General features: G+C 37.9%; 2 protein-coding genes across 3 annotated transcripts; one reads left to right on the top strand and one right to left on the bottom strand.

Annotated features, from left to right (window-relative positions):
* Window positions 1-194: 194 nt before the first annotated feature.
* Window positions 195-1,075, top strand: LOC146457448 (dynactin subunit 6-like). Its single transcript, XM_085091954.1, has one exon. The coding sequence runs from the start codon at window positions 318-320 to the stop codon at window positions 867-869; it is 552 nt and encodes a 183-aa protein (XP_084948080.1). The 5' UTR covers window positions 195-317; the 3' UTR covers window positions 870-1,075.
* On the bottom strand, window positions 884-18,302 carry LOC146457447 (SHC SH2 domain-binding protein 1 homolog B-like). Of its 2 annotated transcripts, none has more exons than XM_085091951.1 (8): window positions 18,029-18,302; window positions 13,611-13,816; window positions 12,057-12,205; window positions 9,489-9,797; window positions 7,569-7,733; window positions 6,663-6,889; window positions 5,264-5,386; window positions 884-3,580 (listed from the first exon to the last, which is right to left on the bottom strand). In XM_085091951.1, the coding sequence occupies exons 1-8, from the start codon at window positions 18,251-18,253 to the stop codon at window positions 3,362-3,364; spliced, it is 1,623 nt and encodes a 540-aa protein (XP_084948077.1). In that variant the 5' UTR covers window positions 18,254-18,302; the 3' UTR covers window positions 884-3,361. The 2 variants fall into 2 exon arrangements, with proteins under 2 accessions (XP_084948077.1, XP_084948078.1); XM_085091952.1 differs by lacking the exon at window positions 18,029-18,302 and adding an exon at window positions 17,260-17,381.
* Between the last annotated feature and the right edge of the window lie 18 nt (window positions 18,303-18,320).

Here is an 18,320-nt window from a genome sequence, read left to right as displayed (position 1 = left end):
GTGTGCTGGTCTGGTCTTTGTGCTGTTTCGTGATTTCATGGGTTGGGTGGGTAGGATGAGGTCGCTAATGGACCTATGCTGATGTAAACCGCATTTGAATTAATATATGAATAGAAAATGTGGTATATAAATGCATTACCATTACCATTTCCGTCTTATGGGAAATCCCTTCTCATCACTGATCTCGATCAAGAGTCAACAACGCCTTGCATTGCACCATAGAGTTTGCGTGGTTGCCCTGTGGCTATTGGCTACACTATATTATGGAATACATGATGATATAGCCAACAGCAGCTCCGAGGAAAGTACACTTCAGTATGTCGAAGCATTCTCAAACGCCTCGTAAATTGAAAATCGGGTCTGGATCAGTCGTTTGTCAAGAGGCTGAAATAAAAGGTGAAGTGACAATTGGTGCACGAACAGTCATCCATCCCAAAGCTCGAATAATTGCTGAAGCAGGACCTATAATAATCGGAGACAACAACCTCATCGAAGAACAAGCTACCATATTGAACTCTTTGTATTCCGACGAAGATGTACAACCAGGCGAAAAGATCGTGATGAAAATTGGAAACCATAACGTGTTTGAGGTGGGTAGTCAGTGCGAGGCGGTGAATGTGGGAGACAACAACATCCTTGAGGCAAAGAGCAAAATTGGCCGCTACACTGGTGTCTCTCATGGCTGTGTTATAGGAGCGAAGTGTGAAGTGACCTCACAAGAGACATTGCTCGAGAATACTGTTATCTACGGACAAAGCTGTACCCGTAGAGTTCAAGGGGAAAGACCAGTGCCACAAACACTACAGCTAGATTTTCTCACTAAGATTTTACCCAATTATCATCATCTAAAAAAGTCAAGTCGATCATAAGAAAATACTCTTACACAGGTTAGCCATTCTGTGGAGATGTTTCTTTTATCATATGATTAATTTATATAGAAGTTGCGACTAATGTGTGCATGCCCTGCAGCTCTTCTGGTGTAAATGTATAAATTTTATTCCTTGGAACGTGGGCCCAGAATAATCAACAGCAACCTACGCGTTGCCGTGTTGCAATGAAGTTTCCAATTAATTGACTTTGAGTCTGCTTTCTTTTGAATGATCTACATGTATCAAATAGGCTAACAAGCAGTGTTCCGCAACAGATGTTCTAGGGATCTTAATCCTTACATTACTGTATGGTTATGATGGCACATAGGCATGGTTTTTTTCTTTTATGTGGCAGTTGTTGTACTGCTTTAACACCAGTGACACCCCTCACTGCAGAAAGGGGTCATGTGTTCAATAAATTGAGAAGTCTTTGCATGTTTCTGAATATGGTTAGAATATTCATATGGCATCAAGATTCTTGCCCAAAAGTGATCTGTGGTTCCCCAAAACAAAAGTCACTTTCAACCATTCTGCACAAAACGTTTCTACCTGTACCATTGCTGAAAGTTTGTTGTGTTCAGCCACTATCCCAGTAAAGCTTGTTACTATTTTTAAAAATAGCTTTGTCGAGTTGTAGATGCAGTGTATTCTCTTTTGTATTCACTCCACTCCACTCACTTCAAACACAAAATGCCATATCTGATAACAAGCTTAACTCATATTGGAAAAAAAAAACTTGCCTAGAAAAGGTCCTTTGAAATAATATCAGAATTTTATGGTATAAAGGACAGTGCCTACTTTTGTTACTGTGTATACGTTCTGCGCATCTCAGGATACTCGGGTTCGCCATGGGTGGTGCCTACAAATACAGGGATATTTTAACGTGGTTTAAAACTGTTGAGAAAGCAGAACTTAGCAAGTGCTCTTGGCATTAAAAAAGAAAATTGGGGGTAACCATGCATTTTTCAGAGATAATAAGGCTTCAATTTGATAAAAAAATGCCACAGGTTGCTTTGTATTTTAGCACTTTTTAGAGTTATTGTTTCTTAATTATCTCAAAAAAGATTGCGTGGTTTCCCCCAATTTTCTTTTTGGATTCCAATAGCCCTTGCTAACATCTGCTTTTCTCGCATAGTAATAAACTAAGAGCACTCGATACGTTTGTGTAAGAAATGAGATAACATTAATTGATTCCAAGTGATAAGATATATAATTGTATTCTATAAAAAATTGTGTAAGAAACTGTTCAAAAAAAATTCCATTATACAAATTTATTTGCGCGTGAACAAATTTCAACCGTTTTTCACCTTGCTTCACTCCAGTCCTAGAGTTTTCCAGATTTTCTGCAGTATGTGCACCTAGAATTTACAAATGACAAATTTATGCAGCTCATCATGGAACAATAAATTGACTGGAAAAATAATGCCTCTGATATATGTATGTTTAATAGTAATACTTAGATAACTCAAACAACTCACTTAGTATACAGTCAACTCTCTCTAAGCGGACACCTCTCTAAAGTGGACACCTCTTTAAGACGGACAGTAAATTTAGTCCCTGCCGAATTTCACTTGTTTCACTGTAACTGTACTCTCTCTAAGGCGGACAGCGGACACTTTTTTCCAACATGTTGGTTCAAAAAACCTCTCAAAGCAGACACCAGATGTTTTTGAAATTTTATAACAGGTCCAAAATTCCAAAAAATTAGCGCAATCTGATAACAGTGGTTTTAATAAAATATACCAGACCTTACAATATGTCTTAATACAATATTAAAGTCACTTTTCCCGTCATTTATACAACAACTCATTTGCGCTCAGTGTCGTTTTCTGGAATCAGTTGGGTCACTTGTATTCTTCCTTCGCTTTTTCACGTCTTTGTTTAGATCAACCGCATCATTCCACAGACTTGTGCATCACTTGAATTAAAATGTTCTGTGACAGGAAAGCCCAGCATGTTTTTCTTGATACTGTGGTGATGTTTTCCAAAACATTGTTGCCCTGGGAACTGTGCAACAATTACCTTGAGGGGGGCTGGGAAACAAGAGGGGCAGGGCATAGGGGAAAATCACAACCAGAGAGAGGGAGGTGGGTGCGAAATTTAATACATACAAGGGGGGCTTAGTGAGAGGGGCAGGGGTGTAACTTAATTTTGAGCCATATTTTACCAATTTCCCAACCTCCACCATCCAGGTAATTATTGCACAGTTCCTTATTGTGTGGCCGGTTTTGTCAATGTAGAGAGCAAGACAATGGCAACAAGATACATGCAGTAAACCAGGCTAGATGTTTGACACATGGAGACAGACATTTACTTTAGTGTATATATATTGATTTCATTTATTCAAAGTAACTTCACTACAGCTTTCACTCTTGACTAATACTCTTACATTGTCAGCTATATTGTATTCTAATCAACCAGAAAAGTTGGCTTTTTGCTTTATGGGAAGACAGCAACTAAGAGTTGCAATATTATTATTATTGTTCTGTACACTACACCACAACTGTAGTTACAGGGAAGTGACCAACATCTCCATTTGCATTCTCCTCAAAGACATTGTTTGTCATCTCTAACTGAATACCATATTCAGGGTCATCATTGTCTGCAGCAAATATTTTGCTATCTTTCTTGATGCAGATGCCAAAGCAATGATTCTTTGAAATATAATTGTTTGTCAGAACAGCTTTAGTCTTCTCATAATCTGAAATGGCCTGCAGATGAAAAGATACACCGTTGAGTTAAGAGATCTTCCTGATAATCTTATACATCCCAGCTAACAGGGTTAAGGGGTTTTGGGTGGCCCTATGTCCTTAGGAGAGGGGAGGGGGTTTGGCTTACAAGTGGGGTTAAACTCTTTTTGGATATTACTTGGATATTACTAGTTATTTAAATTTTTATTCTTTAGATGATCAGTACACTCTCAGAGGTATTGAGTGCCTGAAGCTAAGGAAAAACTATACTAGGACCTCTGACTTTAAATTTTCCTTTTCTAATAGAATTGTAGGTAGTTGGAACTGTTTACCGAGCAGTTTGCATTAGCCGTAATTTATCTTCATTTAAATGAAAATAATGTAAGGAAAATCTTGGGCTGACAGTCTTCTTGTTTAGTTATTAGTGTCCTGCATCACTAATTTCTGTTTTGATATTGTTTTTGAATTTTTAACCCTTTGTTTGTGTTCATATATTCTTAGTACATTTGTTCACCTCAAACAACTAATTATTAGTTGTTTGAGGTGGTTTGCTGTACATGGGGTCTTTGACTATTTTGTGTACGTCCAATGGCCTGGTTTTTTTTTTTCATTATTATTATCATTATTATTACTATTATTTTCTTTGTTTGTGTGCCATAAACGGTAATAAAATAATAAGTAATCAATAGTTAGAAAATAATAATATTGTTACTCACTCTACTTGTTCTGTGAAAGTGATAACCTATGTTAAGAAAACAAGAAAAAATATGGGGGTGGGGGGGGGGGGCTACACATACATCCCTGGAAATAGGGGGACTTATTCCCTGAGAATAGTTTTTTCTTTTGACATGCAGGTGGGTTTTGTTGTTGTTGTTTACATGTAGGTGGGTCTATTAACGACAAGGATGGTGGTGCTGTAAGTAAAGACAGGTAGAAAGTTTTTGCATTTACAAATGACCATGCAGACATACAAAAGAACAACATTTTAAATGAATGACAAAAGAAAAAGAAAACAGTGGCACACAAAAACTACCACCCACCACAATTCGGTGTGAATAAGTTTTCTGCTATATTAGGAATTCCCATAGTTTTTCAGAGGGTGATTTTTTTAATAGGGATTAACAATGAGAGCTGTCAAGGAAACTAGCATGCCCTGTTTATTAATAATGAGTGTAATAACAACAACAACAACAACAACAATAATAATAATAATAATAATAATAACAATCGAATATTTATACAGGATAAACTTTCACTATAGAGTACTGTTATCAACGGGTCCTTTTGACTAGGAATTAAAAACTTACAAAAAAACAAACACTTAAAATAATATTGTGTAAAAGCAAAATATGTACTAAGTTAGAACTACAGTAAAAATTTACAGGTAATAATAGTCCAAGGCTTTCCTAAATACAACTCTAGAATTAATGTTTCTCAAACTCAAAGGCAATGAATTAAATATTGAGGCACCTAAAAAATAAAAAAAAAAACAGCACGCAAAATCCAATTTGACCTTGTGCAGTTTTGCTGCTAACTCCCATTTTTTCTAGTGTTTAAAGCATTATGATTTAATTGTTGAAAAAAATTCTTAAATGGAGAACATGCAGTTCCATTAAGGCAGTGATAACCAGTAACTGTTAAGTAAAGAGGCTGGCATACATGGCATACAAATCAAATATATATAACAAGCCTAAAATCACAGACCTCCAATAGAATAGCACCAGTGGGTGATTGTGACTGAGAATCTTTGTTGTAGTCCCCGTTGTCAAAGAGTTTATTGTTTGCCAAAAGAACACATGCTCCTGGGGAAACTGCAATTCCTGCAGACTGTAGATCAAATAATAAAAGTCTTTAGAGAAGAGCTATGTAACTATATTTATACAGACATTACTTGGCGATGTTATTTTCTACAATTTTCTGAACATAAAAATAAAACATCTCTCTTTGTTGTTTATCATAACAAAAGTGGGGGAGGACTATGGGACAGAAAAATACAATAAAAGGAAACATCATGTTGTTGACTTGGTCCTTAACCTCATTTGAAATTGACCAACATGGACCATTCATGGAAACTTCCTGTAAACTCAAATTGAAATGAAGAATAATTTTTTAGTCTAAATGGAATTCAACTAATAAATTCCATTGTCCTTAGCCTAACAATCATCAAATTTTGAAACTAAAGTTTAACAACACACTTTGTAGACTAGCTGTGATTGGTACAAAGTCATGTCATAAGTCTGTGGAACAAATTCATTTCAATTTACTTCTTTGTGCTAGAATTTACAATGTAGCCTTCTTTCCTTAGCCTGCGAACGCAGACATATTTTGGGCTGTCGCTTCTCTCTCTTTGGTGGAGAGAAGCAACAGCTGGAAATACGTCTGTATTCACAGGCTATCTTTCCTTGGTTGCACTGAGTTTCTGCAGACTGCAAACTGAAAAGGACATTTACTTTTTTGTGAAAGAATTAACATGTAGACCTCTTTGCTTGGTTGCACAGTTATGGGTGGAATGTGAAGCAACAGCCACTAAAAATCATGTTCAAAGGGGTTCGGGTTAATCGTTTACTCCAGACAAATCTCACTTGAATACAGGACCTTGACATTTTCAATCAAAGGCTCCTGCGAACCAACTCGTGAATGCAGATGACACATCAGTAATTGAAATTAAGACACTACACTACCTTTAAGGCTAAAAGAAATTATATCTTTGCCCGATCATGTAACAAGAAATAACCATTCTTGTCCTAAAATGATTTTAAACTTATTCCCTACACATTGAATAAGGTTATTCTGATGTGCTGATTAAAAAATTTTCATGTGTTTTTTTGTTCAAAGTTTTCTTCACTGATTGAATTTTTAAATTAAATTATTTTCAAATTCTTAAAAGACACCGCACTTTGCCTGAAAGAACATTTCTAATGTTGTATAAGAAAGCTAGTTCAAACATTTGACTTGTAAAATGGCCTTAACTGGTATCACCATGTAACTATCTTTATTTGGTGTTTATGTGCATTGTCAACTCCCTTCATCTTCGCACAAATTAAGTTAAATTGGTTTAAATCTTGGCTACTGAGCACTACTGTGCATGAGTCCTAACTTATACCTTAGCACCATGGAGCTCACATTCTCTCATCACCATCTCTCCCCTGCTTTCCACTGTCACACCATTCATTGCACACTTCATTTGGCAGTTATCAAATGTCACACGGCCACCCTTGATGAGAACAATTCCCTCACTATCATTGCCTTCCTGTTCAAAGGTGACATTCTTGATGCTTACTTCACTTGCACTGCATTCCAATGTGAATTCATCATTGTCACTACAACAGACTAACAATATTAAACAACTCATATATGTATGTCAACTGGAAATATTCAAGATTACATGGAATTGATGTACAAAAGTTGCAAGAACGATGAATAGCAAAGACAAGATTGAGTAAAATGTAAAAAAAGTAACTGCAAAGGCATAATGGTAAGGTTAGCTATGTTTTATCACAATAGGAATAAGCTTAGTGATCAATCCTAGTTGGAGTCCTTGGCAATATTATTATAAATTTGTGAAGGGTATGAAGTCACAGTAGAGCCACAGGTGGCCCATATTAACCCTTTAACTCCCAGGCAGCAGAGTGATCCCAGATCCATTTGCACACCTGATTAAAGAGCAAACTTTAAAGAAGATTTTTTCATGAAACAAACCCAGTGACAGATGTTAGGAGATCAAAACACCATCAAAGCTCAGATCTGATATCCAGATATTTTTTAGCAGGCTTGTCTAAGACAATTTTCATCTATCTTCAATGTCTCACATGTAGTGTCTTGAGTTTTGTCTAATACCACTGACAAAACGTGTACAGTTACACATGTTACAACAGACTGAAAAACACAGGGACTACAGTAAATTCAAGCTAAAGAAAAACACTGTGCTTAATTTAAGTTTAGCCAGCTAGGTCTAGTATGATGTCAACCATCCTTCATTGGTTTTGATCATTAGGCAGCCAAACCTTACCAATTATTTCAGAACAGTTTCCTTTTCCAGTGATGTGAACAGAATCCACAAGCTGGTACACCCTATCAAGGCTATATTTTCCAGGAAAGACTACAATTGTATCCCCAATATAATAGCGATCCAGTGCCTTTCCCAAGCAACGAGAATGCTCTATCACTGTATTGTCTGTTGAATAGGGGGGCAACACACAGGATAAGAAACACCTTTTAAAATGTAACAGCAATAATAATAGTAAATATAATAACAATTTATATAGTGCTTAAATACTATTAGATATTCAAAAGCACTTTGCATAACATTATAATGATATTAAATTAAATGATCATCATCATTCATAAATGAGAAGCGTTCTTAACAAGAATTGTTTTCACACAGTGGCCAAGCTGCTACTTGTTAACTTGTTATTAATAGCTAATTGCAATGAGTTCCATAAAACAGGTGCAGCATGGCCAAAGGACGACAAAGACTTGAAGATGATCCCCAAGTGTAGAACACCTGCCTTTTGGAATGAAGAAACTGTGTAGACGAGCGAAGAGAATAATAATTATTCTTGTCTCTGAAACCAGCTACCAATTATTGGTAGCTGGTTTCAGAGACAAGAACTCCTAAAGGTTACCGTATGCCTTTAGAGGTGTCTTGTGTCCAAGTGATTTAGCATGTCCAGGTTAATACCTAAACCCCTATATCAAATTAAAGCTTATAAAGCTGGCTATCAAACTATGCAAAGAATTCTGAAATAAAACGAATTCTCAAATTTTTCACGACCTCTAAATAGGAGCGTATTTGCAAACAGCAGATAAATTTGGTCTTGTGTGAAAGAAAAGTGAAAGAATTAAAACTCTCACACTCAGATTTCTTGGATCGGATCTTGTGTCTTATAGGGGGCCTCGATCGATGGTAACGGTCAATACCTCGGTCGACTCACGGTCGACTGACGGTCGATATCTCGGTCGAGCCTCGGTCGCTACTCGGTCGATAATTGGGGATGACTCGGTCGATGTTGTACCGCTATGGCGGTCGTCGTATCGACCGAGGTGGCTGTCGGCCGATATAGATAGTAATACACCGACACTTAACCGACACATCACCGATACTTCTTCGATATTTCACCGCTTACCGGCCGATAGTATCTGCCGATATATCGGTCAATATTCTATCAATATGTTTTTCGACACTTCGTTCTTATCTCGATCGACATTCGTGTACATAGCGCACCGCTATATTTGTCGTCATATCAGTTGATGGCCAATATAATAACGACTGATAGTCGGTTGATAGTCTGTCGTTATCTCATTTTATTCTTGCACTATTGCATCATTTTACCATATTAGGTCAAGAGAACGCGCAAAAATATGCCAGCGTAGTACACTGTAGTGTCCCGGTTTAACCGGTTTAGAACAAAGCAAACTCCTTGTTCCTTTTTCGTGTCGACCGAGTATCGGCCGATGCATCGACCGATACTTTACCGATACTTGACCGACGGTTCACCGATATATTGCCGACACACTGCCGATGCTATCGCGACCGACTGTCGGTCGATCTCTCGACCGAAAGTGATCCAATGATCGGTCGATACATCGCCTATATAGCGGCCGATGCTCGATCGACACTCGCCCGCTACTCGACCGACAATTGACCGATACTCGGTGGATACATCGACCGAGATATCGACCGTGACTCGACCGACATACCGACCGTTACCATCGATTGAGGCCCCCTATAAGACACAAGATCCGATTTCTTTGCTGTCTGCAAAAATGAGGAGAATAGGAGAATAGAGAGGTTTGGTATTACACATAGACCAAATCTCTCACAATGTTTACCGGCTGGATGGGGTGATAGGAGGGTTTTTTTAATGCTCATAGATAAAAGTATGTTAATTACTCTCACCAAATAATTTGCTGGCTGTATATTGCGTACCTTGAAAAAATTTCACCATGCCAGCTTGCAGCTTTGGTGCAACAATATATGTGACTGGTTCGTCTCCTTCAGTTCTGCTGCCTCTTGGTTTCTGCCCGCCCATCTTTGGTGAAACAGTGGCCAAAAGGTACCTCATTTGAGGATTTTCTATAATCTGTAGTGAATGTGCAAGAGATTCACAAAACTCAGAAATCTGAGCACATCTGAGTACATCCATCTCATCCAGTTCTTGGTCAAGATCTTTACCTGCCATTTGTTCTTGAAGCTGTTTAAGTTCTGCTAGCTTCTGTTGATACTGGTCGTAGGTTTCTATCACAACAAATCACCCAGGAAATACATCTTACAAAATGCTGTAAGTGGTAGTGATAAATGACAAGAATAGTATTTTATTTAAACTGTATTATTTTTTATTAGGCAGGGCTAACATACAGGTCACAGGTCACAGCCCTGCTGATTTGTATCAACCAAGAAATATGTCTGAGTGCTTTCCATTTGCCACAAGTGGCCAGTCTGGTGGCCGCTGATTGTAAATCCAATGCATCATTTTGAATGGTTGGTACCACAAAATCTTGAAGCAGCCCTAATCTTGTGGCTACACAAACTATACCAAATCAAAAATAAAGAAATAAATCTAAAAGAATTTCATATTTACATTGAAGATCAAAACAACTGCCTTAGATGGGAAACTTTTACTGCGGCAGGAGAACTTGTTGAAAATAGGACTCTGATAGTCAGGAGAGTGAGACAGTCAACTCATCCTCCTGGTAATTTTATTGTCCTTCAAATCAATGATGCATGCTGTTCCATTTTTCTCATTGATGGCCTATACATAATGTAACAGACTAGAGAGGAGTCTTGGATTCCAATGAATTCTGTACAAGTCTCCTCTTTGCCTATTATTATACACGAACCACTCACTGTACATAAAGATTAATGACAGGAAAGTCAGTTGTAATAAATTATGTGCCGCATAATAATTTGTGTAATCAAATAAGTGATCGATGGATAATCAATAGGTAATCAATGAGTAATCAATTAAGCATCAATAAATAATCAATGATATCATGGAGTAATCGTCAGGCCAAAAAATGTTTGTTCATCGATTAGTCATTGATTACCCATTGATCATTGCCAATGATCAATGGATAATCAGTTGATTACCGTACTCATTCATTACCTATTGATTACTCATTGACGTCACTGATCATCGATTAGATACGTCCGGAAAATAAAACGTCTGTTCTCTCCCCACAATTTCTCAACCTTTCACAAATTTATCCTGCTCTGAAGGATTGCAAAATCTGCAAGATAATAATTAACCTTTGTGTGCCTTAATTATGGTGACATGAAAGAAATCAAGTGAAACAATAATCAAGTTGCATTTTTGCACAAAAGAAACATTTGTACAAAGTAAGCTAAAGTATACTTATTATTCTTTCCTTGATGTTAATGAACCGTGCGCACTAAAATTCCAGATGGCAATTTACAGCAATATGCTTCTTTGATTTATTCTCTGCTGCGACCTGATTTTGCCCGTAAGCAAACTACACCACAAAATAAAGCTACTGTAAGAAGAAACTTTCAAAATGTAGGGAGAGAAAATATGCGACAAAAACTGTTGGAAACACTCTTGTAAACATGTCGCAGTATCCATAACCCTAGTATACCGTACGTAGTGAAATGCAGACGAAAAACAAAGCGCATTGTGCAAAGCCTTGTTTTCAATATTTTACAGCCTGTTTAGTGCACAGAGCTCTCCGCTCTGATGCAACTGCAGCTAGGAATGCCTGACTGAAAACTGTCAAGGGCATGGGAAACAACATGTTCCAAACCCTTACGAGAAAACTTTTTTGCGGCATTTTAAGTACAACCAACAAAGAGCCCGTTTTAACAGTTTCAACATTTGCCAACATTTGTTCAACAAAGTTGAATGGATGTTGGGCAAATGTTGGATGAAAGGAGTTTTCAAACGGTTTCAACGTTTTCATGAACAAAGAAAGTGTTGAATTGATGTTGAATGAAAGTTGAAACCACTTTAAATTTGGTTTAACAAACTTTCAACAAGCTTTCAACATTTTTTTACACTTTCAACAATGTTGAATGACCTGTTCAAACACCCCCATCATTTGGTGCAACAACTGTGTTGTACCCTGACACCCTTGCCTTCTAAGTTACTCCAAGGCCCCCTTAATTTTTTTTCAAAAAAAGAAGTAAACTGTTCAATTTTGAGAAACCCTTATCAGCAGCCTTCCAACCATGTTCTTTGTTTTCCAGTTGATAACATCCCATTCACACAGTGAAGTTTAGTTTGGTTGTAGCCTAGTTTTGGTTGAAGCTTAGTTTGGTTGTAGCCACATGACTTATGACATCATTGACCTGAGTTTGATATGACAGATATTTTATGGCATGTATTATTTCCACATGGAGTCACATCCTCTTGGACTTCAAATTAACAGCTAGTTTGTAAATTTTCCAGGTGCAAGGGATTCTGGGAAGGTTCTTATTGTAATAATATTATATATTACTTAGTAATTATTATTATAATATTATTATTTATTGTTACATTACCTCTGTATTTCTTAATAAGATCCTTGGGAAGGTTTCCACCTTGTATATCATGGTAAAGCTGAAGACGTGTCTCTAAATGTCGGTCTACATAACTGTAATCACCATCATCATCCTCATCCCACTCTCTCCAAATGTTCTCATAAAAAAATCTACAGAAAAAGATCAAATGAAGCAAGATAAGCAAATTAAACACACAAGCAGCTTTAAATAATCAGTAACAACTTAATATAAAGATTGGCAGGAGGCTCTCTAACCTGCCACCACAAGTTATCTGGCAAGGCTGAAGAGTAACCTGGTTGCATTGGTGAAGAGTCAAGACTAGTAGCGTTTCCAGCAGTTATAGTTGTTAGCATCATGGTTACTGGCAACAGCTGTTTCCCACACAAAATATCAACAATATTTGAAAGATGGAATCACCACATGGCCAAAATAACCTGCCGGGCCAATAAGCTCCCCGGCCTCCTTATGCAGAACCTTTCAGCCTGCAATAGGAAAAGCCAAGGAGGCACTTTATGTCAGCCTTGTTAGACTGCGGCTTGAATATGCAAGCCAGGCTTGGTATCCTTACACATTCAAGCAACCAAATGGATGAAATTGGGAATTCCAAGTACAAAGATGAGCCGCATTTTTTGTTATGTCTGAATATAAGAACTACGAGCCAGGCAGTGTCACCAGTCTCCTATCGCAACTTGGCTGGCATTCACTTTAGAAGAAATGATAGATAGATAGATAGATAGATAGATAGATAGATAGATAGATAGATAGATAGATAGATAGATAGATAGATAGATAGATAGATAGATAGATAGATAGGCTTTGCCTTTAAAAAAGGGACTTAATAATAGATCTCTCCTGCCCTTAGATTCCCTCCATCATTAGGCCTTCCCAGAAAACTAGACCCATGCATAGTGAACACTATGTCCCACCCTATACCCATACTAACATCTGTAAATTCATTTTCTTTCCCCACACAATTGTTAATTGGAATTCTCTTCCACAAAGAGCTGCGGACATTGTCGGGGACAGCCAGTTCTGTGAGTTTTAAATATCAATGTACATTGTAGACTGCTGGCTATTGCGGTGCGTGTATATCTTTACCAGGTAGCATCTAAAATAAGAAGAAGTGAAATGAAACAGTATCATAAACAGTGCCTTTATGTTAGTGATGTCACTGTATTATAAAATTATTTGACCGGTCAATCTTCAACAGAAAAATCAGCTGTGTATGAAATTAGGGAAGGCAAACCATGAATTATAAATTAATTAATATATATAGTATCTTTCATAATTGGGTCACCAATAAAGTCCTGAGTACTGACAATTCAAGCATTAGCCCTTTGTCAGTGAATAGGAAGGGCTAATGTTGCAATTGTCAGCACTGAAGTCTCTTTATAGTGGCCAAATTACCTTGAGTTATCAATTCTGTTGATAAAACCAAACTTTTGTTTCAACTCCCCACCAATGTAGCAAGGCAGTTTCTTTAGAAACTAACCCCCTTATCATTTTAATACATGTATACATTCACACTGTTAAAAAGTTTCCAGGGGTACAAACCTAACATGTTCAACTGCCAGTGCAGTTTCATCCTGCTGTCCTGATTCATCATACACTGGATAAAGCTCAATTACGGGCACAGCATTATTGTGACAGAGCAGATATTTATTCACACTCTCCATATCTAACAAGCTGAGGGAGTCTGTAGCCACAGGTTCACAGATTTGAATTTCGGCTTTTAAGCTACCAGCATTAACATTTGACACCTATCAGTCAAATGACACTCGTAAGATAAATGTTGTTTCACATCTAAAGTAAGTCAGTCATCTGAAAGTCAGTCTAAATAACAACTGACATACATGTATAAAGTACTGATACATAAAGTATATATTAAGATTATTAACTGTCAGGAACTTGAGGCTATTCCAAAGGTGTCATGCTTGTCAAAAATTATCTTTGAGATAGAAGGAATTTTGTCATCATGAAACGGTCTATAAGAAAGTGAATGGAAAGGATTGGACACAAACTGGTGAATATCAACCGAACTTAATAGCGTTACAATATACCAAAACCTTTTGCATCACAAACTGGAGCTGACTGATATAGTCCAGTTGGTTGGGATACCCCCTTTAGGCAAGCACTTGTTCAAAGGGATTAATTGTGCAGCATACACCCTCCAGTACCAGTTTATGGTAGTTTTGTGTTTAATTTCACGTTAGTTTGATTTCGAGTGTCAACACGTTTGTTTTGAACTGTTAATACTGTTTCGTTGCATTAAGCTGAGAGCTGGTAATTCAGCCAAAGCAGGCTGTCAGTTTTTCATTTCAGGGCTTGTACCTTTGTAAGCAAAAGGTTTCAAAGAAGCATTATTTCCACATTCTATAACTTATAAGCTTTTCAGTGATATGTTATACCCAGTCTGTAGTTTTCTGGGGTGGCATGCATACAATTTTTCTTCTAAGGAACCAAACACCCGCAAAGGTTTGGAATAACCTTAATAAAGAGTAACAATGTCTCAATGCTGCTATAATGAGCACAAAAAGCAACAATGTTTTGCATTTATCCTGTTGTTGTTCCACAAGACTACAGGACTGAAGTCTGCTTTTTTTCTCAGGGACAGTAGAAAGTGCAAAACATGCAAGTGTGCATCAATCACCTCTCCCAAAGGAGACACAATGTACAGGGTAGGAAATTTTCATGTCCTCTTGTGTATTTCTTTTTCTTTACTACTACTGGGATAAATAAGATTACTCAGAGTTTATTATGAGCATTTCCATGAACTCACACTGAACTTGCATTTCCGCTCCCCATCTTTCTGTAAGTTTTAAGGATGGTGTTTACTTTTGCTACTGAGCATTGTCTGCGCATCTCAAGATACATGGGTTTCCTATGAGTGGTGTCTACTAATACAGGAATATTTGTGCACGATTTAAAACTATGCAGAGAAAGAAGAACTAAGCAAGTGCTCCTGGTATCCAAAAATAAAATTTGGGGTAACCATGCATTTTTCAGTGATAATAAAGCTTTAATTTGGAAAAAAAGGAATGACATTGCTTTGCATTTTACTGTCTTTTAGAACAATGTAATGGTTGCTTTCCCCACATAGTCATAAGCCACATAAAAATAAAAATTTATAGGTAGGCACTGCCTAGTGCAAGTGGAGCTGTTTCATTATTTGACAACTACATTTTGGCCACAAATTGCCCACACAAAAGACGTCTCTGACACCAATCAGCCTATATGAGTACCCCTTGTCCTCACATACAATCCAGCTTTTCGTTCTGTATCATCCATTATTCACAAACACTTCAACATCCTATCTTCATCTCCCCGCTGAGCTAACGTTTTCAAAGCCACACCTCTTATTGCCTTCCGACGGACCAACAACCTGAGTGATTTACTAGTTAGCGCCAAACTACGTAATCTTACACAAAACAACCCACCCCATCTATCCATCTTTTCTATGCGGAGACAACTGTTTAACTTGCAACTAGATAACAGACGGATGTACCAGCTACACATTTCATTCTAACAGCAAAACTAGACATATTACTCATCATATAGACTGTAACTCTAAAAATGTTATTTACATGGTATACTGCAACCGCTGCCACAAACAATACATAGGAGAAACAAAACAACGACTTAAAGACCGTTTTAACGAACACCGTAGACCAGTCGACTAAAAAACAAACAGTTCCAAACCCACCACAGTTTCAGAACATTTTCTTTCTAACGACCATAACGCTTCTGACATGCTACTAATTCCTCTCGAACTCATCAAATCTAATCGTGACAGTGTACGCAAATCTAGAGAGGCATACCTCACCGACAGAGGTCAAACAATGAACCCGTTAGGTCTTAATAGGAGAGATGAGAAATGAACATTTTCCCCGTCTTTCATCTTCCTAAGTTATGTAATTAACTCATTGTTACGTATTTTGTTTTCGTCTTCCACGTTGTAACGTTAGCTAATTTGCTTATACCTATTTACCAGTTGTATTTTCAAATTTCAAATTGTAACGTTTTTGTTTATGTAACTTTTGCCTATTTTTTCAGGTATCTATTGTAACTGTTTAAAATTGTAACGTATCTCGCCACAGGGTCAGTCTCAAACATACCCTGAAGAAGAAAGGCCGTGCCTTTCGAAATAATTACTTCCCTGACCAGGAAATCAGCCTTGCTCTTATTTTAGATTATTTGCTTTACAATAATTTTTTTGCTGATTAGATCCTTCACTAAAGGATCCAGTACTTTTATTTTCTCGCGGTGGTCCTTGCAAATACAGTTTATCACTGGTTTTTACAGAAAAATAATGTATGGCGTTTTTTTGTTCCAAATTGAAGCTTTATTATCGCTGAAAAATGCATGGCTACCCTCAGTTTTCATTTTGGATACCAAGAGTACTTGGTAAGTTCTGCTTTCTCCACATAGTTTTCAAACACCAAAAATATCCCTATATTAGTTAATGCCACCCAAGAAACCCGAGTATCTCCAGATGCGCAGAACGTATGCGCAGTGGCAAAACTAGGCACCATCCTTAATAGGGTTCAATACTGATCAGGGCCAGGTTGTTTGAAAGCTGATTAACACTAATCTACGATTAAAAGTTAACCAAGGTTTTCAACTTGCTCATGAAAGATTATTTTAAGGGCTCATTTTAATCTGATAGTAAAGAACAGTCTAAGTCAAACCTGAGAGACAAAAATCTTTTGGATGAATCCTTATGGATTAGTAAATATACTTGAACCAAACTTCTTGTTAACCCAGGATTAGCTTAATCGGGCTTTCAACAAGTCGACCCAGGTTACAAAAATGGTTAAATTAGAACATGTGCTGAGGAAATTCCTGGTTCTTTGAAGTGCAACTCAAACACAGTTCTTTATTGCATTTGTTTATTGGTGTTTTCAGACTTGTTTGTGTATGCAGGTATCGTTTTTTATTGGGTTTTGCTAAAAGGCGACCTGCGGCCCGCGGTCCACCTCAAAGCCCATGGCCCGGCAGCCCGCGGCCCACTTCCCAGTTCACGGCCCCAAGGTCCATGGTCCAGTCCATTTTTTGGTCAGAAAGAACCTCCACTATGTTGACAAAATTCTGCTTCATCAATGTACGAACATTTATATGTACGGGCGTACATATATTAGATCAAACATTTTCCTCTGAGGAAAAACCAACAGCTACAAGGATCGCAGAATGAATGGAGTCTCACCGTTGTCCATCGACAAGTTGGTCGACCACACTCACATGCAATTTCGTACCCAGAGTCCTCAGGCTCTTTGGTCAGCGGTTAGTCCTGGGGTCCTGGAATTTTATTGGATTTCTGTGGTAAAACAATGGAAGCCATTACGTAACTTATACAGAGCAGCCAATCAAAAAATTCAATTTTTTTTCAAATTCTCCAGATCAGTCTCTTCTGTCGCTTACCTGCTGACCAAAAAGCCTAAGGACTCTGGGTACGAGATTGACTCACATGCCGGTGCACATCTCAGCATGAGCTTTAGTATACCGCTGACCAAAAATCTGGAAATACTATAAATAATACACTTAGCTTCTTTTTCCTCCTTTTTTGAGTTAGAAAAGAACGGTCGAACCCGGGTCGTCAGATTCCCAAGCGGAACTTTACCACCAGATTACCAACGACTGACTACCGTAATTAGCAATTTTTGGGCTAGATATCCTTACCCCAAATATAAAGGCTAACTGCAAGCTATCTGGGCTAAATTGGGCTTAATTAGTTATCCATTATCTTGAAGTGGGCGTAAAAAAAATTCCCCGGGACGTGAACTGAAGTGAGGTGGGCCGCGGGCCGCCGGGCCTTGAGGTGGACCGTGGGCCGCCTTTTAGCAAAACCCGTTTGTATTGTAACGGGAAGGGCTATTGTGGTGCGAAAATCTTGTCCAGGTTGAAACCTTTTTCAAGAATAAAATCGAAATTTAGAAATATCACTTTCAATTATGACTTATATTATTTTTATTTACCTCCACAAGCACGTCAAATGGCTCGCGACGTCCGCTGGATTTAGGAGTGCTCCTCCATACCGCCTGCCAGCCACTCACTTCAATAGTTTGAGCAACATATTTTGCTACTCTATCTGACACCTCATCTGGCTTACACTGACCCAAAATATCTTTATAAGCCGACATACGATCCTCGAAAAGTATGTTCGAAGTATGAAAAATCATTGGTAAAGGGCACGACATCATTCGGGTTTCGCGCCCTGCGCTCGGTCCCTGGATTTCGAAGACGGGGAAAGGCTTAGGGAAAGGCGCT

Source organism: Pavona decussata, unplaced genomic scaffold (assembly GCF_977016875.1).
Source record: "Pavona decussata unplaced genomic scaffold, jaPavDecu1.1 SCAFFOLD_243, whole genome shotgun sequence".
Taxonomy (NCBI): Eukaryota; Metazoa; Cnidaria; class Anthozoa; order Scleractinia; family Agariciidae; genus Pavona; species Pavona decussata.
This window is presented reverse-complemented; position numbering and strand designations above follow the sequence as displayed.